Source organism: Excalfactoria chinensis, chromosome 3 (assembly GCF_039878825.1).
Source record: "Excalfactoria chinensis isolate bCotChi1 chromosome 3, bCotChi1.hap2, whole genome shotgun sequence".
Classification (NCBI taxonomy): Eukaryota; Metazoa; Chordata; class Aves; order Galliformes; family Phasianidae; genus Excalfactoria; species Excalfactoria chinensis.
Genome location: NC_092827.1, coordinates 66,685,775 through 66,707,195, shown reverse-complemented (window position 1 = coordinate 66,707,195; position 21,421 = coordinate 66,685,775). Strand labels below are relative to the sequence as shown.

The 21,421-nt window shown below is 42.4% G+C and overlaps 1 protein-coding gene across 1 annotated transcript in view; it reads right to left on the bottom strand.

Moving 5' to 3' along the window:
* FAM120B (family with sequence similarity 120 member B) overlaps positions 1 to 17,204 on the bottom strand; it is a 44,025-nt gene extending 26,821 nt beyond the window's left edge. The window contains exons 1-4 of the mRNA XM_072333217.1: positions 17,125 to 17,204; positions 13,487 to 14,532; positions 10,909 to 11,089; positions 6,472 to 6,567 (exon numbers count right to left, since the gene is read on the bottom strand). Coding sequence (XP_072189318.1) covers positions 6,472 to 6,567; positions 10,909 to 11,089; positions 13,487 to 14,506 — 1,297 coding nt within the window. The 5' untranslated portion in view covers positions 14,507 to 14,532; positions 17,125 to 17,204. The remainder of the gene's footprint in view (positions 1 to 6,471; positions 6,568 to 10,908; positions 11,090 to 13,486; positions 14,533 to 17,124) is intronic.
* Between the last annotated feature and the right edge of the window lie 4,217 nt (positions 17,205 to 21,421).

The window sequence follows — 21,421 nt, the reverse complement described above, 5'->3', positions numbered from 1 at the left end:
ATGTTGGCAGCAACAAGATAAAACACACTTTCCAAATTACAATTTGAAAGGAAACTACTTATCTGCTTTTGGCACTTAAAAGGACCACAGAGTGACAGTAACATTAATTTGACAAAACTCGGCATTTGGAAAAATAAATAAATAAATAAATAAATAAAATTAAGGTTTTCAATTCAAACAAATTGTATAGAAAGGTGAGCTACAGGAAAGAAGGGGGCAGACTCTTCAGCAGGGTGTGTTGTGATAAAACAAGGGGAAATTGTTTCAGGCTTAAAAGAGGGCAGATTTAGGTTAGATATAAGGAAAAGGTATTTTACAGTGAGGGTGGCGAGGCACTGGAGCAGGTTGCCCAAAGATGTGGTGGATGTCCCCGTCCCTTGAGACATTACAGGCAAGGCTGGATCAGGCCCTGGGCAACCTGATCTAGCTGTGCATCTCCCTGTTCATTGCAGGGGAACTGGACTAGATGGCCTTTAAAGGTCTCTTCCAACTTTAAGGATTCTATGATTCGATGAATATAGTAACATTTAAGAGGGCTTAATTCAATAGTTACAGAACACAGACAGCCTTGAGACAACAGATGTTCACCCTTTGCAAGAATAAAGTATGGCTTAAAGTATGTCCTTTTCCCTGCTCCCCAAGAGTATTAAGCAAGGTTAGTTTCATCATAAAACATATAACAACACATCTTTCTTTTCTCTCCTGGTGACAGTGCACTGTTCTCCCTTGTGGTATGCCAGAATCTCCTTTCTCTTGAACACCTCCTCTAAGGAACAAGCTGGCCACTTATGCCATTTTACTGGCAAAGCCAGATGTTGCACTCAACAGTGCATAATTATTCTGCAGTAAGTTCACTAGCAAGTTTGGGGAAAAAGATTAAAGAATAAATAAATCGAGGCTATCTGGCACTCTGTAGTCCATAGGCAAACATACAAAACATTACTGCAAACACATGCAAAACAACAGTCACTGGTGATGTATAATATATCTTTCCAGGCTTTCCTATCATGCCATTCACCACAGTGTCTAAATCTTTAATATTTACCCCCTGCTACCATCTCCCAACTTGTGATGTGTCATCCGATGTAAAATTTGTTCCCTATTTAAGTGACATTTAATCCATTATCCAAATAAACACTGACACACATGAAATAACAGAACAGCTAAGTGGCTATGCCTGAGAATCCCAATTAATGACAGATTCCTACCATAAAGCACTGCTGCTTCTGTAGATAAATAAAAGAGGTGTAAATTTTAAATGTGGACCAATTAAGCTGCATTTGGTAACACCTCCTTTTTTTGAGATGTGCAGCTGCTGTAGTCCAGCTAGGAACACTTGGTGGTAATAAATTGTTAAAGTGACAAGGTGCTGAATCTATACAGATAATGTTTATTTAGCCAAGAAAGCTCATTAACCAAATGGTACTAATTCTACAGAGAAGGTGAAAGTAGAAAGTCCTTAGTATTTGCTTTCTTCATCTCCCCAGTGTACGTCTGCTTTACTAAGACCAACTTTCCCATCCAAATTTTTAACGATGCAAAGAACTATCACTGTACAAATGGTAAGTTTCTCATCTTTGTAGGAAAGAAATATGTTGTACATAAGAACAAATGAACAAACAACAAAGAAAAACACCAACAAAATACATCAACAATAACTTGTTTTGGGTTAGAAACGTAGGTTAGCGATACCACAAACACCGGTGGCCAGAGGACTAGTATGGACAGCATGATACAGCTGGTTTACATAGTGGTAACAGTTGCTTTAAGGAAATAACAAATAACAGAGTGAATTCCAAGAAGAAACGCAAAGGTTACATGCGTAAGAACAAAACAAAGCCAACTTTTCCTACCAAGGCTATCTAAATGTAAGGCACGAGACAACTTTTACATAGGTAAGCCCAGTAAGTTTTGATGGCTTCTGCTTTCCCAAAGGTTCAATGTTCGGCTGCACGAGGAGAAACTCCAAGAATCAGTTCCCTTTCTGACTGTACTTTGTAAAAACGAATTGCATCCAAGGGCATACCTAATTATAGAAATTTTTCTTTCTTCAGAGCAAAACCATGAACTACATCAATAATCAAGGCTACATATCTATACTGACAGAGCTCAACAAAAAATTCAAGACATTTCTTCCATAAACAGTTCCTTATACTTTAAGAAGTGAAACTGACTTGTGCCTGGGAAAAAGAGGTACTGATGAATTATGAGTTATTTACTCTGGGAAAGAAAACTTGACACTATCTCCTTTTGGCACATACTGCCAAAGGCACTATTTTTTTGAAAGAGTCTCAATACATTCTACAAATAATTAAATTCCAGGTCATAATCGAGAGAGAACCATTTATTAACCCTTAAATGAAAGATAAGTAAAGCAAACAAAAACACTGAAGTTTAACGATTCCCTCAGGATGATGTGTACAGTCAACAGACCTAAGATTCATACAAAGTAGATCCCTGAAACAGATTTCTGCTCTAGTTTAAATCTTACAACGTACTGTGCAGCAACTGGAAAACACTCCTAAAAGAGAAAATTACTAGGACAAGAATGAGAAATATTTTGCTTTCTTAACACATCTAAATATTTACTAAACTGACTTTGAAACTGCAACAAACACAAGTGAGTAACAAAAAGGAGAGAAATAGAGCAAAACATGCTTAAAAATATAACTGATACATCTTTACAGTAAAGATTAGTCATGAGAAAGGTATTTGCCCTATTTGGGTCATAGAAATCATAAGGTCCTACGAAATACAGAAAGAGACTCAAATGCTGAATGTGCTTATGGTTATTCTCAACATACACAAAACTGTGTGAAAACAGTATTTGGTAGTATATAAACTGTAGTCCTTGGACACTCCCAGAAAGAGAACATCACAAAGAACTCCACGGGGTCAAATAGCAGTACTTGCATAAATATAAACACGGTCAAACAATAAGTGAGAGAAAAATAATTTGCTATTTTTTCCCCCTTTTCATTCATAAATTTAAACACGCTGTCATCATGAAAAGTATTTCATTTGTTTGAACTTCAGTAACCCATTTATGAAGATGCACTGCATGCAAAACACATTAACACTACGGTGTCACTGAACGCTGGGCTTACACAAAGGTGACTCACATTCTTATCAACTTAAATAATATCATCATTCTGCACATGGGCATAAATGTATAATATTAAACTCTTTACACCACTGAACACCAGTAACAAAACACCAACATTTCATTGCTTTACACGCTCATGGAAACACTGAGCAACAAAAATAAGATGATTAAAATGTACTGCACAATGCTCGGGGTACAGATGTGTTCAGCGTTAACATACAACCAACCTTGGCCAACTCTAAAGATGATAGAAACCCAAATGCCAATTAAATCTGAGAATTAAAGAAGCATTCAGGAAACAGTATCAGAAAAAAGTAATTTGAACATGAGCTTACTCATGATATATTCCTGCAAGATACAATGATCAGAAGACTGAAAGTATATCCAGACTCCTTCAGGAAAAAGTAGCCAACATACACAACCAGCTACAATATCCCATATGTTTGCAGAAATAAAACGAAATGTAAAATCCATACACACTTCCAGTAAAGATTTAAAAACTTTGTTCCATAACGAACTGTACAGACATCAACTGGATGTTCACACATTATGTACGTTAAACAGCAATTTCTTAGATCATAGATCTTCTAACAAAATTCATTCCTCAGACATGTTTTAAAATCACTTTAAGTAATGCTCTGTCAGTTATGGGAAACATCGCAATCACACTCATTCAGATGAAAGGAAACATTCCAAAAGGGAGAAAAAGAAATAGAATGAGAGCAAGCAAATATACTAATACAGAAGATTCTCCCAAGAAAAAATGCATGTAAATTATAAACGCTGTAGTTTAAATATATTTTAAACTATCATTTTACAGCCTTTAGGATTCAATGTTTCATTAAAAAAAAAAAAAGCTAATATTCAATATATCACTAGCAAGTTTTTCATATTCAAGACAATTTTGCTGTTTTACACACAAAAAATCCATGCATTGGTAAAAACATATATATGTATTTTTAAGATCAATGTGAAATCTATAATTCCTAATGAAGCACAATTCAAAATTCAAACCAAATATTCTTTCTTTTTAAAATCTAAATCAAATACAAGAGTCAAGATTTCCCACATATTCTCAGTACACTTCTAAAGCAGTTACTATGATGCTATTATTTCTTCCCCCAAAAAAATTAAACAAAGAACTTCCCCAGACCAATTGCACCTGTGATTTTCAAATAGTTCCTACAAAGGTCTCTTCTCTTTTTTTGAGTAACCTGATCTTGATTGACAGCTCTGAACTCTTAACTTCCCTTAAAAACCTCTTTAAATGTAGCTCTAAATGTGATCCCTGCCTGAAAAATGTGATGCGCTGTAGAGAACCTTATTTGGTGAATTAGAAAGACGTGCTGTGGAAAATAAAAGATGCATGAGCGAATGTAAGGCATACAAATATGGACTGCAAAAATTTTAGAAAAATATTTGTCTGCTGAAGGAATGACAACAGAGCACTAAAAATAAACACTAGAAGTCCTCCACCCCCTTTTTAATAGTCTGCTAGCACAGCCTTTCATTACTGAGTTAGTAAAGATTATGTCTCCAAAGATAATGTTTTTACAAACTCCTGATATGCAGCTGCTGTACACAAACAAACTCAATCTGAAATCCTATTTATTGTCAACATGAAGGTGGGTTCTGTGTGTTGTATGTTTGCAGAGAAGTAGAATCAGAGTACATTCCTCCCGAGAAAGGAAGACGGTACTATATTACCTAGAAAGGAACATTTCACAACAATAAATACCATAATATTTACCGCGCAATCAGAGAGTAACTACATAGAAATCGTTTATACTTTGTTGAATTTGTTTGTTTTACAATCGCATGCTCTCGCACCGCTATACGCTGAAATAAAACAGTTCTACAGGACAGGCAAATCAGTTTTTATCCTGCCTATTCATATCCATCTGGAAAATCTCACAATGATTTCATGCCATCATCGAGTCAACCAGATAATTGCCCTGCTAATAACATACTGGAGCTACTGTGCAGTGAAATTATTGTATATCAAATGAAGGGCTTGTTTGTACTTTGTTTATATGACTCAATTCTTTCCAAACGCGTCCTTTAAAAATGATTTTGAACAGGCTGCTATCTAAAGATCAGCTGTTTTCCTATCAATCTTGAAGACTGTTCTAAGGTACTACCAGTTTTAATAATGAAGATAAACATACAACCTTAGGAGACTTTAAGAGACATTTTACTGTAACTTCTAAAGCAATCCCTAACAACAACAACAACAACAAAAAAGGCAGCGTGCTCCAACCTGATGTGTATATTCACAAAACAGAAGTCAAAGGATTTAAACCAGATCAGAAAGAGGACTGCTATGCAAAGCTCTGCGTACTGCACAAAGTATTAGAAATTGCTCTAAAAATTCAATTAGCTGATCATTTTTCTTAATCATATTTTCTTAAGATATCAATGGTATATCACTGGAAATGTTTTTTCCTATAAACACCACAGATCCTCTGAGCTCCTGGACCCACATACTATTGGTTGAAGAGAAAGAGAGGTATAGCTGTGAGAATAGAGTGGTTACAAGCACAGTAGCATGGTCAAATTAACAAACAGAACAACTAATAATGCCAAAATAATAAGATATAATAATAATAATGCCAAAAGCAATAATGCCAAATAGTAATGCCAAAAATAATAAGAAAAAAAGAACTCCAAATTGAAAATGATATAGTACTGTTTACTTCCTATGCTAAACCTGCATAACATGACATAGTTTAGTAATAAAGAGATGAGTGATATATAGTGCCCAATCTTTTAACTAAAGTGCCCTTCCCCATAAACACAGCCCTCATTATAATGATTTCACAATGTTCAAGAACACATCTTTTACCAAAGGAAAGATGATACAAACATACAAAACACTCAGTGCTTAAGACAGTGAAAGACACCACACAAAAACAGACAGCCCCAATACACTTCTGTTGAAAACTGGGTTTTCTTTTCTGAGTTGTCTCAGGTGATCTAAAATTGCCATATTCTCCACCAGCCTCATTAACTCATTCTCTCAGCTCCACAGGAGAATTTTAATTATATCCCTGCACACCGTTTATTGTGGCCTCAAAGCAGTACTTAAAACATTTCAGGAATTGTTTGCATTTTAGAATGAACGTCTGAATTAGCACTGGGTTCCACAAGACATGGTAATAAGATATAGCTCAAAGCTGAATCCTCTTCTAATTACACAGGGCAAATAGAAGCAATTATAGGCATACAGCATTTTTAGTTTAGCTCCTAGATTTGCACAATCACTTTGGATATCCTGTCTGATGGTGCCTTTGGATGTCTGATGTCTTCTAACATAATATTTCAGTGATGTCAGTATTTCATATTTAAACACTTTTTCTTCCTACCTGGAACAGAAGGCTGTATGGGTTGTATCAACTCTGGCTGCTGTAGAGGATTTCCACAATAGACAACCCACTCTTTCACCAAAGGACGGGTTCCATCTAAAAACGGACAGAGTTGGGTGAGGAAGACAAGTGCAAGTACTGATATTCGTATAAAAATGGTGGTAAGGATTCTAAGTAATAGAAAGCGCTTCATAATGATGTGTTTGTTTGGCTTCCTTAAAACCAAGCCAACCAAGAAAAATTATTTTTACTATCTTTATGACAAACCATCAGGACAAGCGAAGAGAGTTCAAATTATGCACAATTAATGCTGAGTTTTGACTTGAGAATTACAAATGAAAAAGTCAGTGAAGAACATTCTACAACATCTTTCACACAATTTTAGGCCCTCCCATTCTAAGATAGCTCAGGCTGCTGTGGTGTAGCTTAGGGACTTGCATGAGCTACCTCAGCCTCACAGGGCCACATATGCAGCCAGTCCTTAACATGGCTCTCCTCTCAACTTGGCCTGACAGTTCCCATGCCAGGACTTAAGATAAAATCTGTATAGGAGGCTTTAACAGCTATCTATTTCAAAGCTCAAAGCAATAATCCCACAGCAAAATGCAGAGCTTTCAGGTGCCACTGTTCCCAATCTTTTATCTGGTATAAAATGATTATTTATGTCTAATAGCTCAAGTGGCATGTTAGCCCTCAAACCCCAACTGTACCCCACCATCCCATATAAAGACTAAGGCATTTCTTAACTTAGAAAGTTTCTCTGCTTTTAAGCTACAAGCTCTGCACCTCATGCCAACTTTCATAGTTGACCTCACATTTAAAATCTGAGGGAAGCTGTTTCCTGACCTTGTCCATAGTTCCATGCAGAAAATGATTGCTGGCATAGAATTCCTCAGATATGGTGCTAGTCTCAGGGATATGGAAGAAAAGAACATGACAAAATATTTTACTGCCCTGCTTCCTCTTTTTTCCTTAACCATGGACCTACAGTTCAAACTCATAGTAAACTGAAGACTTAGCAGCTGCATTGCAAGCAGCCCTTCACCTGTGCTTAGGATGTCCTGTTGTTTGTAAACTGCTGATACAAAGAATACAGTGAAAAATTCCCTCAGCAGGGGAAATAAACACATTAAGCTGAGTATTCCAGTACATAAATAGTATCCCATTTTGGTAGCAGAAATATATGACTATTTTCATAAGATGCCACGTAAATACAGCTGAAACCCAAGTCCTGCAAATTCACAGCACATTAATCTAGCAAGAACAAAATGGAGATTTGATTACACAATGCCAAATCTCCTGGCATGGAATTATCGCTAGGGGAAAAATAAAAAGAAAAGGTTTAACTTTTCAAAAATTTCCCCAAAACAGTGCACATACAAAATATCACTAGTTGCGTTCAGAAACAACAGCTCCTTTGCTTAAATAGATTCTGAATGAACCATGAAAGGTCTGCCTAGCAGGTAAACAAAAATTTCAGCTATGCACAAAACACCAAAATCAGAGACTGCTGGAAACTCAGTGCTCATCTACACCTGCAACAACAACAGCCCTACTGAGCTATCCCTGGTGGTAACTAGCACAAATTCTCCTAATGGCCTGTTTTTGACAGTGTCAAAGGCATGGTCAGTCTTGGCTGCTAATCTTAGAACTGGGAGTGATGCCAGGACTTCCAGGAGCTGGCCACGTGTTCAGGCCACATTACATAACCTTGCAACTGGTGCAGGTATTTCCATGAACTGAGCTCATGCCAAAGCCTGTCGGCTTTGTTCTGAATTCTTTGTCCACAAAAGAGCTTGGCTGTACTACTTACTGTTGTTTCTCCCTCCTCTGTAAATTTTTCTAATAGTATAATAGTTCTAGGAACAACGCTAGAAGTTGTCAGCTTACGTATCACTATAAGCAATACTTAACCTAATGATGAGAAGAAGCTCATTTTTCAAAATCACAGGCAACACATGCTGTATTTATCAAGATCACCATCAGTCCCCTATTTATTTTCAATGCATCAAAATAAGGCTCCAATTCTGGTAACATTTCAGTGAGTAAAAGTATGCACGTGCTCACCATACACCAAATTACATTCAAAGTCATAGCTCCACGAGCAATTCTTCCAACACACTTGCTCACTTTTTCAGGTAAGAGCTGATTTGTTCATTCCTACTCCCTGCCATTCCTTCACCATAACTGTGACTACAGAGTTGGACATGGAAACAGAACCACGTTAGTTAGTTAGTTGGCAAAGTGGCATATTCTATGCAAGTGATTTCAAAGGATATGATATCCAGCTCCTGTTGATTCTTGGGTATCTTAGGCTACTTGAAACCCTCAACCTAAACATTCAAAACTTACAAGAGCAGTTTAAATAATCTTAACTAAAACTGCAACAATTACTTTTATACTGGCTGCCGTTATTTCTGTTTTACAGTAAATAAGCAGATTTGTGAACTGCAGAGAGGTCAGTACCCAAACTGCAAACTGGAACGTCATATAGTCAGCCAACCTGGTGTCGCGTGAGCTACACTGGCAGTTTTTTCATGATGGCAGCGGACTCCATGTGCACTAATTTAATTTGTTGTTAATTAACTGGTTGATTCCTTCCAGCAAACTCTTATTTTAATGCTAATTCATAGTAATTCTACATTATATGACAATCTGCATACAGCGTAGTTTACATCTCCCCTTTCTACCTCCCACTGAACTACAAAAAGTAACTGACTTTATCTAGGTGAAACTAGTGAAAGATTCTACTTTGTAGAGGACGCTACTGCCTTGTAGCTTTAGAAGCAAAGTCATAAAAAAGTAACATGGACATTCACTTACAAATTTCCATAGAGCATGATGAATGGTCTACACTTCTGCTCTGGAAGCGACTACAGACTGGAGTAAAATACCAACCAATGAAATACTGGAAAGCGATGTAGTTATAGCAGCTAGTAAATACATGTACTAAAAATGCAGATTTAATATGGGACCCGTGCCAATATGCTCCATGTATCCCTTTGGAAAGGTAAAGACTGGGGGCGTTCAGCTTAATCTACTTCAGAAATATTTTCTGGAATTTGAAGCACGAACTGAGAGCAAGTAATACGTGTTATCTGTGGTTTTATTTTAAAAAAATAATCACTTTCTTAAAAGAAAATTCTCCTTCATGTCCAAATTTCATATTCACAAGAATTCTAAATGAACGTTTCTGCATTTCAATTCTAATCTACTTCATCTGAGTACTACAAAAACTAACACAGATGCAAATCTGCCCACTGCCCTGCCATCCCGCAGCAACAATTGTTAATTGGAAGTTTTGGTTCGGGGTGTTTCTGAAAACATCAATGAACATCCTGCTGCGTAGAGGAATAAACAAAACCCAACCAAGTTATAATTGTCTACAAAATTTAAAGGCAGTAGGCCGAAAAATGAAAGATGACAGATGTGCATGGCTACTGCTGAGCTTTTTGTTATTGTCTCTAAAGGACTATGTAAACTCTGATTCAGTTTTTCCAATTTTAATTTTTTCTTTTTCCTATTATGGTGTGACTTCAAACTCCAGCTGGTGAAGGAAGTCAGGTACTTAATTTATAAGGCCTTTCTTTGAATTTTGAATATTAAGTTGATAGTTTTGCACTTTCGTTAAGAAAGACGTAAAGTGATTAGCAAGGAGAAAGCAACATATTAAAAAGAATAAAAGCGCAATTCAGTTTTAATTTTCAAGTCGCTGCCTAAAAGCCACTGAGAGCATAAAATAAAAGCCACCACATCTAGAAGTTTAAGCAATGGAAATCTTAAAAATTTCTACAAGGATACACGCAAATAATTCTGCGCCTTAAAGAATAGAAGCACAGATACACCCACTGCAGAATCTACTTACACCACTGGATAAATAAATCTTACTTTCTCCCACCTTGATATAAGCACTAATAATCACCAGCATGACTACTTGTGTTTGTATTACTGCAATAAATACATTTGCCTATCAAATGTTCTTAGAACTGCAAACCTAAAGTCAACAGAAGGTAAAATGGTAACAGTGCATTACTGTTCTGCAGAAGTATATTACAGCTCAAACTAATTCCTTAGGAGCTATACTTTCTTAAGGAATATAAGGTTTCATTTCCCCTCAGACTTTTACAATGGCCTAAATGTCACAGTTCTGCTCAATCTTTTCATCATTAACAACTTTCATAACTTCTCATTTAACCAAATATTTATAAATATTTTAAATATTTATAAAAAACATCTCTTTAAAAGCACCAAAATTTAGCAACACATAGAAAAACAATCTGTGAAATTTTTTGTTGATTCCTTACAAAGTACATTTCAGCTGCCCAGCTTTTATCCTAAATGCCATGAAGAATTAGCCACTGAAACAATGAATTCAAGATTTCGGATTTCAGAATTTAAAGTGTATTTGAATAGTGGTGAAAGGAGCCTCAACGTTACCTGTTTCTGATTCCAACAAGACAGAATAAATATGCTGACGAGCAGGGCGAAAGATGAGTGACTGTCCAGGAATCTCTGTATCACAATCATCTTCCAAAGAGTTGCTGCACTCAAGCACTCCATTACTCAGGATATTGAAGATTGCATGATTTTCAGATTGGATGTGATGTTCTTTAGCTAACTGTTTGTTCAAAGAAAGAAGGCATTATATTCACAAGTGACAACAATCAAAGAGTAAGAACAGAAAAAAACAAATGCATTCACTACTGGAAGACACCATAGATGTAGAAAAATGAACTGCCTTCCTAGAGGGACTGCTGGTCTGGAACATCTTACATGGAAAAGCAGAAGAGTTGCTTATAGACACCTAACCCTAACCTGGACTGGGCGAGGGTAGAGCCAGCCATACGTGGTACTTCACAACCTCAAACCAAACTGCAGGGGTGCTCAAACAATTGAGTGAGACCTATTATTTCCACAGGATACCACTAGTAGACTCTCTTGGATCCATGCTATATGGTGAACAGGCACTGAAGTTTCTCTGCTCAGCATTCCCTACGTGTCATGCTATCTATACGACTTGGGCTGTGCATATACACAACTCTCTCAGTCTCTTTCACTGGGAGTTACAGATTGGAGAAACTCACTGTCTCCACAGAATTCCAGCATCAACCAGCATGGGAACTCAGGAGTTCAAGACTGCAGTCAAGTACCGGCCATTAAGGATCAAAACCAACTCAACTGAAATGTCCTACTTTCCAAAGAGCTGCACATGTGAGCTTAAAATGAACAGTAGGCTTCTGCACACACTGCCAATCAACAGAGCGTCTTCTTATAGCAATATATTTATGGTTGCCCTGGAAGAAATACTTAGTATTCAAACCATACAGAAACAATGCAGTATCCCAAATCTACTTTTACATCAAACAAAACCAAACCCGAGGGAAGCAGTAATGTGAGGTCATGTCCTTGAACTTGGAACTGGGCTGTATATGCCAGTTATGTGTCTTTTATGTAATACGCACAGCAAATGGAATTATTTTAAAGGTTCCAAAATATGAAACAAAGCACACCGACAGCATACAAATATCTAAATGCCTGCAGTAGAAAAGCAGAAGACTAGTTAACACCTTCAATTTTGACTGTGATTTCTTTGGCTCATTGACTGGCTTAACATAGAATTTATGCAGCAAGAGTGAGGCGTTCTTTGATGAAGCTTCTAAACATTAATATTTTCATACAGTAGTAGCTCAGCACAATGCTAGAGCACTTCAACCCTTAAAATGAAAGATAAACCAAGAAATAATGACCTCTTGTCATAAAGACCACGTGATACGTTCTCTTAAGGAGTAAGGATATTACTACTATTGCCCTGGCTGTAATCCAACATAGATGACTACGTTCTACCTAATTTTTCCTTGCACTTCAAACACGGTATTTTTCAGCATTTCATTAGGATGTACTGATGTTTTTTTTCCCAATAGTATCACCTATTTAACTGGTACATGAAAAATTACACGTATTCTGTTTGTGTGTGGTTAACATCAAACCCAGACATCTGCAGTTCAGCTGAAATGAGCATTGCATAGGTTTTAATTTAACTTTTAAGTGCGTTGGAGTCTTTTTGAAAAGGAAAATATACATTATAGGATTACATGAGAGTAATATAATGAGGAAACAGAAAAACGGTTTTAAAGGAAATTAAGTATAACAGACAAAAAAATTCTCACGTTGAAGCCTCCACATAGCTAACAAAACAGGGACTAACAGTAACAGCTACCTTCTCCTTTAGACTTTTTAATTAAACTTCCATATATTCTCTTAATTGCCATGAATTGGCAGTTATATACTAATGTTACTACTGCTGTATAGACTCTGATGCAATGTAGCCCAGGTGGTGTAAAGATCAGTGCATGTTTTCTCTACTATCCAGTCAGGTAACCCTAGTTAATATATCCAATCTGCAGATGGTACCTCTTCACAACCCAACACCAGTGCATCTCTGTCCATGCAGGAAGCCATATGTGAAACTTCTTCATGCAGACCTGCCCTTAAAGGATTCACAGGCCACTGCTTTTGGTTAATCTGTGAACAATGTATCTGAACAGCAATTAGTATGGTCCTAAAATTATGAAATATAGATTTATTGGAAACTTTTCCAACTCCTCCATGACAGCAATTCCAAATTCCACATTCTTTGCACAGCTCCCCTTTAGTACTTTGACTACCTGTGCCAGGCACAGCCAAGCAGACCATTAACCAGCTGTATCTGGCCTGCAGGTTCTCAAAAGCAAAAAGCAAGTTATTCCACTGTACAGTACATGGAAAGTGCATCTCTTTGCCCAACTGTGGGCTCATACATGTGCTGCTTCCCATTATTTGACCTGTCTGATACTTCAAAATGAGAGGAACAACTTCATTAAAACGCGCTGCATCTGCCCTGAGCATTACATATACAATGCTCCTAATTGCGGCTCCAGCAAATTTAAATGCATAATAGGTTCACCATACTCAGTACCAGCTTTCACTAAGCAGTCACGACAACAAAGTGCCCAGTAAGCTTTAGAAGCCAAAGTACCTGAAAGATTTCCTTGTCTCGACACATGGCTGATTCTTCTTGACCTGAGAACATTTTGGAATTTCTTGCATCAGGAGGAATCCATGGAGATTGCTGCCCTGGCAAAAGATAGGACTCCATTCCTCTGTGAAGTAATGTCTTGTCTGATCCCAGAGGTAGCATCTCTTCCAAGTGTTTCAGGCTGCTGTACGAGCATGGCATTTTGGAGATATAATTTGCTACAGCTAGGATTATGCTTGTTCTTCTGTTGTAGCTTTTATTCCTGGAGGGACAGGTGACTAAACATTTATGCCAAAAGCCTTCCAGCACGTTTTCTGGAACAACATCATTGCCAAGCAAGCAAGCAAAGAGAGGAAGGTGCTTCATACTAAGACCTAGTGCACGGCAAACATCTTCTCTGGAGTACATGACAGTGACTAGTCTGTCCAAGCAGAGCTTCTCAATGGAAAAATAAGGACATGTATTATAGATGAGGTAGTCACTATCTTGCCCAAGAATTCCCATGCAGTTATGTTCCAAACCATATGCAGCCACCTCAAAGTCAGCCTCTTGCAATGTGCACACGGTTTTTTGACCAAGTGACTTTAGGGCAAACCGTGTAAAAGTAGGCAAAGCCGAGGGAAGAACAAACATTCCTCTCCCCGGCTGTTTCCTGTGAGTCTTGATAAACTGAAATAGGTTGTCTATTTCCTTCTTATTCTGCTGCCTCCGTTTGATCCACTCATCTCTTTTTTTCTCTTCGACCACTCCATCAAAGTAAAACACCAACTCGATACCAGCTGCTTTAAAAGTTTCAATAAAATCCTCTAAAACGGTAAGGTACTCTCGCCATTGGCCCCCACACACCCAGGATTCTGGTGTGTACCAGTGTCGAACACAACTCATGGCATCTACTACAATAACAGGCAGGACATCCGGATGATCGATGCGGTGTTTTTCTGCCATCTCTTTCAGATCTACCATCCTGCACGCATCAGGGCAAACTCTCGCCACAAATCCCTGCAAACCTTTAATGCCCATGGTTGATTTTCGAAGCTCGCAGCAGCCTGAAAGGAGAAAAATAAAAACAGCATTCTGAAATGCAGCACTAAGAAATGCTACAGTTGGAAAAACAGCTCGGAAATTGAACAGTGTTTGTCTGCTTTTGCTAATAGCTGGCTCTTTTATCCTGGCCTTTAAAGTGTCACATCCAGTTTTCTTCCCATCACCAATGGAATATATAACCCATTTGTTTTGCCTCCCATCTCTGTTGTTTTGTTTTGGTTTTGTATGAGCAAAAACTGCAATTATCAAAATATTCTCAGAAATATGACTTCAAAAGCTTCACAAGAACACTCTTAAGTATAAAAAGTATAGGCTTCTAGAAAAAAACAAATATAGATGTATTTTAAAGCCTTACAGCATCTCACCTGGCCGTGTGCAACACATGAATTAATGGCTTGATTTTCACGCTAAAAGTATATTAGCATCTTGTAGCCAGCTGAAAAAAATACTGAATAACCTTAGAAATTGGTCCTGTACCTTCACTGTTCAAACTGGTCAGCTGCCATCAGCATTTACAGGCAATGCTCCATCACTGGGGCACCAGTTCCAATACCTTGACATTATCAGTATCACCAGTTTGCTGTGGATCTACTTTACCATGCTGCCATTTGAAGACATAATGTTATGACATACTGATGACTACGGACTCACATATACTTAGTAAATCTACAAATCTGATAGTGAAGTTAACTTATTAAATGCGATTTCTAACATGCACAGCCAGTTTGAATCAACCTATTTTCAAAGACATACATACAAGCACTGGCTAGAAATTAAATCATTAAAAATGAAACAAGACTATTTTCTAGTTGCAAACAGCCAAAAGAATGAAGCACCGTCTCCAACTTCCGTAGCAGCACTTTATTTGGAACGCTAAATGAACCAATGTATATCTTCCATAAAAGAGTCGCAGGATAAAGTTAGAACCATTTATGACCTCTGCTTCATTTCTAGAAATCTCATTGCATATTATTAGCTTGGCACAGCTTTGATATTAGATGTGTTTTTTATCGCAATGCTATTTTAAAGGACTCTGCAACGCAAACTGGAAGAAACAAGTTGATTTTCTCACTGAGCTTCTCTTTCTTCTTTATTCTCCAAAACATCTGTTTTGCTTTTATGTTGACTTTACTTCAAAGGTGAACGCCTCTTCAGATAGTGAACACGTTCACTATGCTTTAATTAATTTAATTAATTAATCAGCTTAATCCATTTTGTTTTGTTTTTCATGCTGCTCTGACATTTCAGTTACAGGTTGTCTCCGGAGCATTGCACTGCTACACTGAAACAGCTGCCCAAGGGAGCGGTGGAGTCACCCTCTCAGGTGGTGTTTAAGGAAAGGGTAGATGCTGTACTTAGGGACACAGTTTTGGGGGCACATTGGTGGTAGGTGGACGGTTGGACCAGATGATCTTAGAGGTCTTTTCCAATTTTAACAAGCAATGGGTGTGAAGATATTCACCTTTCAAACTCACTACGCAGAGGCAAAAAGCCATAGCAGGTCTTACTTCTGCAGTAATGCATTGCTTCCAAGTAACACTTATGAATCAGTGCAGCTACACAGCTAGAGCAAGAAATGCAGTAAACAACTGACAAAATATACCGTGCCATGTGCAACTGAAAGAGGCATTTTCCCCACCTTCTGACACCTGCATCTGAAGATATTCTTGCCTAAAATCTCATGCAAGTCCATGATATTATTATTACTATCAGATAAATCTCCATGACCAGTAAAGGCCTTGTTTAATCAAGAGCCGGTTAACAGCCAGCCATATAGGCAAGAACATTAGCTGTTACTGCCATTTCAGCATGACCACAAGCATTTACTGGAAACATCACCCCCAAAAATTCAGGATTTTATATTCTTCCACCCACCCTGTTTCACCATTAAACAGAAACCTCCATGTTAAGGAGAACGCTCTAATCCACCAGTGGCTGTGAAGGGAAGGCAAACATTCTGCCTGTAGTGTTTCTGTCAGGGGTACCTCAGTAGAACTGGAGCAATCGTTGAATCATTGGGGTTGGAAGGGGCCTCTAGACCAACCCACAAAGAAGTAGGACTAAAACGCTTTATGTTGGAACGCTACGTTTCTTAAGAGAGAACATATATTGTGCAACTAAGGCTGGATGCTTGTTACTTTTGTGATAGGCATCTCAGGTTAACGGAGGATTTTAGCTGCTCCTCGACTCCTTTGTGACCCAAAATAGCCAGTTTCCCTCTAAGTGTTGAGTAGGCCCGAAGATTCTGAGTATCCCTCCACCTGGGGACAAAACACCACCCACGGCCTTTCCAAGGCAACAACCTGCGCTACGACAGCCGTGCTATGCCCACAGAACACCGTTCCCCATAGCAAAGGGCAGCCAACAGCACTCCGCACCAAGAGCGCAGCCCACCACTTCCCGCTCACACGCACCGCCACCCCCGCGGCCCCGCCGCTCTGTGAGCACAGCGAGCAAGCCGGCTGAGGTGCGAGCGGCCCGCGCACCCAGGCCGCCCCTGGGGCGACGGTGCTGCCGGCCAGGAGCGGCACCCCGCTCCGACCCACCCCCGAGCGCCCCCCAGCACGGCGCGGTGCGGCACCCCCGGCACTGACCCGAACAGGCCCTTCCGCTTCTCCGAGGGCGGAGCCGCGCATGCGTGCAGCGGCAGGGCCTGGGGAGCTGTGGGTCGGGGGGTGCGAGCCCATTCGCCTCACAGTGGCGGCCTGGGGCGGGGGGAGGGTCTCGGGTTGTCTGTGGCCTGGTGTCCGCCGGCATTGTGCGGGCACAGTGGGGCCGAAGGGCTCATTGTGCCCCAAAACAAACCCGGGCCGAGGAGATGACAAGGGTTTGCACCAAAGTGAGCTGGATAAAAAATTAAAGAGTCCCAGCCTTGCATCTGAGATTTACGTCATTTTGCGTTTGTGGCGCTCATCGACCGGTGTTTGCAGAGAAAAAATAGCCGTGTTTGACCGACAAAGTGACCCCCGGGACCCTGTGGGGGGCCAGGCAGTGTGAGGTGGGGGTGGGTTTGCCGTGCTTGAGGTTAGCGAGGAGCCCCGTGTCCCCGCTGCGTGCCCACCTCTGCCCACAGCCAACAGGTGGGGCCTGGATAGCTCCACATATTCTCAGGCGAAGGAGGGGAGCGTGGCAGGCTGAGATCTGATGTTATTGCCAGGGAAAAATTAACCAGAGCGGTGCTCTGGGGAGCGCAGATTAATATATTTGGTGGCTCGGCGTGCACAAAGCCTGGCTATTGTGGCCGTGTCTGAATGCCTGTGAATAGGACGGAGCATATGTGGCCTGTCACCGCAGGTGCCCACATCTGTTCGTCTCCGGGCAGATGCTCTGAGAAAAGCAGAGAGCATTTCCAAATGCACGGCCCGCCCCGTCCGTACCCATCCTCTGCCTCATAATCACCTTCTGTGGAGCTCTCTCCCCTGCGCAGAGATGCGGGAAGAAGTAAAAACAACACAGTTTGGAAGTGGCTTCAGAGAGCCCTGCAGACATACAAACAAACTGCCCCTATGGGGGCTGCAGGATTGCCCTGGCTATCAGAGGGTGCCTCAAATCGGTAGGCACCGTTCGTGCTCTTCACATAGTTCCTGGTTCCTGGGGAACAAGTGTGGGGTTTAAAAGGTGAAAGAGGCTGCTTCTGTGGCAGTGGGGCTGAGCTGCACCCAAACGGGTGCAGTGATTTGTCCCCACATCCCTTCTGCAGAAGCGAGGAAGGAGCTTTTGACAGATGGGTGGGTTGCTGGGGAGTGGGTCATCGTGCAGGCTGGGCACCCTGGAAAAGGCATCTTTCCTGGGGAGAGAGCCCAAGGGCCTGAGGCACGGGAAAGAGCCGAGGAGCCCTGGACGGGATGCCCGGAGCCTCACAGCAGGTTCTGCTTCCCGCTTCCCACAGTGTGCCCCTAAAGGATGTGCATCGCGATCCGTCCCGTTCTGGAAAACACACACACACACACACACATACACACACGAGCGGCCAATTTTAGCCCTCGCGGTTTCCCACGAGCGAAATCTCATCGGAGACGAACCAGGGAGCAAAACCCAAACAAACACGGAGCGCAGAGAAACGGGAGGGGGGGGGGGGGGGGGGGGGGGCTCACTTTCTCCTCGTGCGCCATCGGTAAAACACATATAGGGGCCACTTCGGGATTTGCCCGGGGATGGGTTGGAGAGCAGCTGGCTGCGGTAATCGCATCGGCAGACAAAGGAATGCCCCGCCGGTCCTGGGATCACAGGTAAACACACGGCCATTGTCATGGAAATGAGGGGCGAGGATAGGGCCGGAGCAGATGATTTGCGATTTGAAAAAGGGGGCTGGGGGGGAGGGAAGGCCCGGAGCTGCTTATCTATCATCTGGCCTCGCTGTGTGCCAGCTGAGCCACGCGACTGCCCTTTCTTATTCTAATCAGCACATGCCTTTGCAACTTTGGGCTAACCTACATGCAGAACTCCGTAATCCCCTCCCGCACACTGCAGGCGCGGCCCCGGGGCACCGTGCGCGGGGTCCGGCGGTGGCCGAGCACCGCCCGGGGCAGCGCGATGCCAGCGCCCGGCCCCGGGGAGGACCGGGATGGCCGGGACAGGTGACGCGGGGCTGAGGCCTCACGCATGCCTCCGTAGGGGCCGGGGGGCTAATTAAAATATTATGCACACTCGGCTACACATAGCTCCACACGTAGGCACCGTTCGCCATATGCCCGCGGCCCCCCCCCCGCCCCGGGAAGAAGGCAGGGTCGGGGGGAGGCCTTCATCCTCTGCTCCCCCTCCCCGCTTTGAAGTGACTTTTCCCATCCTCAGATTTGCCGTAGGGAGTGCGATCCACCAGGGAGAGCGGCAACCCAGACGTCCCGGCCGGGGGTGGTGGTGGGGGGGGGGGGGTGGTCACACCGCGCAGTCCCCGCTCTGCACACCGCGAGCGCGCACCTCCGCGGGGGCGGCCCGGGGGAGCGGGGTGCGGAGACACGCGGTTGGGAGCGAAAAAGCGCCATTTGGTTGGGAGCAGATGGCTGGCTGGGGGGCTGATCGCGTCTAAAGGCGTGTCATCCCCCTTCAGCGAGAATCCCTAAGGACTCCCCTTGTCTTCAAAATCAATGAAAATTAAAGTGCAGAGAATGGATGAATAGTTAGACCTCGAGTCCCTCCTTTGTTCGCCTCAGCTACTGGTGGGCAGGAGTTAAACTACAACAGCCTCCTATAGAAACACTTAAGTTAAACAGTCTCCCCGTTAGCCCGGCATCTGAAAGAGAGAGGGAGAGGGGGGAAAAAAGCAGAAAAAGGAGCTTTCTGCTTGATTTCCCCAATACAGAATCGCGTGGCATAAATTAAGCCGGAGAAGAATGAGCGCCGTGGGCAGGATCCTGCCGGCTCTCACGGCGCCTTTCAGTCACGCTCAGCAGCGGTAATCGAGAAATCTGTGCCACGTCAGTTTAACAAATACCCGGTGTCGGGGGGGGGGGGGAGTTGAGGGGTTGGGGGGGTGGTCGCAATTCGGGGGCACGGTTTTAAGGGGCTTTTCTTCTCCCCCCCCCCCCCCCCCCCCCCTTTTGCTGGGTGAAAGCCATCGCGCGTGGAACTTTTTATTTCCACTTTCTTAAGCAAGGGGATGCTCACGGACCAACTTTCTATCCCTCTCCTGGGCTAAAAGATCCTTGGCGATCCTCGGCAGATCCATCCGCCCTCCGATCTCAGCTATTGCCACCCCTCCGCCCCACTCGCTTGGTAAACCCGACACGGAGGGGGTCTGGGTGTGTTGTTGTGGCTTTTTCTTCCCCCAATTCCCTTCCACGAGGATAACGCCGCAGCCAAGTTGGCGGAGCGGCACTGTCGCTAGGTGGCAAAAGCAATGTGCGAATGGGGCCGCAGCAGCCGCTCTCCCAGCTCCGCCGCCGGGCACAGCCCCGCTCGCCCCCGGCCGCATCCTCGGGCCGGGCACGGGGAAACGTAAACATTCCGGCACAGTGCAGGCTGCGAGTACCGGGATGGGGGGGGAAGAGCTTCTCCTCCGGTACCTGCGTGCAGGTGGCTGGCTGGAGCGGAGCTGGTTTTAAAGGAGAGAAGGCAGTACCCGCCTGGGTCCCGAGGCTACACAGCCTCGTGGGCAGCGCGGTCCAGGAGCAGGCAGTGAACGGGGCTGAATGGGCTCATTAGCGATTTTCTTTTAATTGGTATTACCCGATGCTTTTACTTGAAGAAGTCTTTAAGATTTTTCTTTTTTCTTTTTTCCTTTTTTTTCCCCCTAGCGCATTGTAACATAATTTGTGATCAAGACATCTGCTTCAATGAAAGTCACATTTTGCCATGCAAATGCACGTTCCCACCCAATAAAGTCGCCATAATAAGGCTTTGAGCACGGCATACCTACAGTGAGGTTATTGTAGCCAAATCCTCTCCTTTCGCACACCAGCTTAATCTGCGCTGAAATGCTCTGTTACAATTAAAATGACATTTAGGGAGACAGTTACACCTTGCATCCTAATGAACCCGCGGCCGAAGGTGTTTCGCAGAGGGCCCGACAAAGCGGCAGACCCCGTGCCAGAGCCGCCCCGCAAACTTTTATCCCCGATCGCATCCGTCATTAAGGAGCTTCTCGAAGGGGGATCGCTCCTACCCCTCTCATCTCCTCTCCACCGAACTACCTCGCGATGTTTTTACGACCGAAACAAAAGTTGCGGGGTCTGAGAGATACGTGAAAAAATAACAAGGGGACGGTTGGGGGAAAGTCTTTTTTTCTTCTTCTTCTTCTTCTCCACGGAGCGGGGAAGTGCTGGAAGGGATTGCTTTAAAAAATGTGCGGACATTGTTGTAGAGGCAGCAGCGTGCGCCGAGGGGAGCTCTTTCTCTCCCTCGCATTGTGCGGGGAGCAGGTGCTGTCTACATTACCATACAGCTGAGAGCACA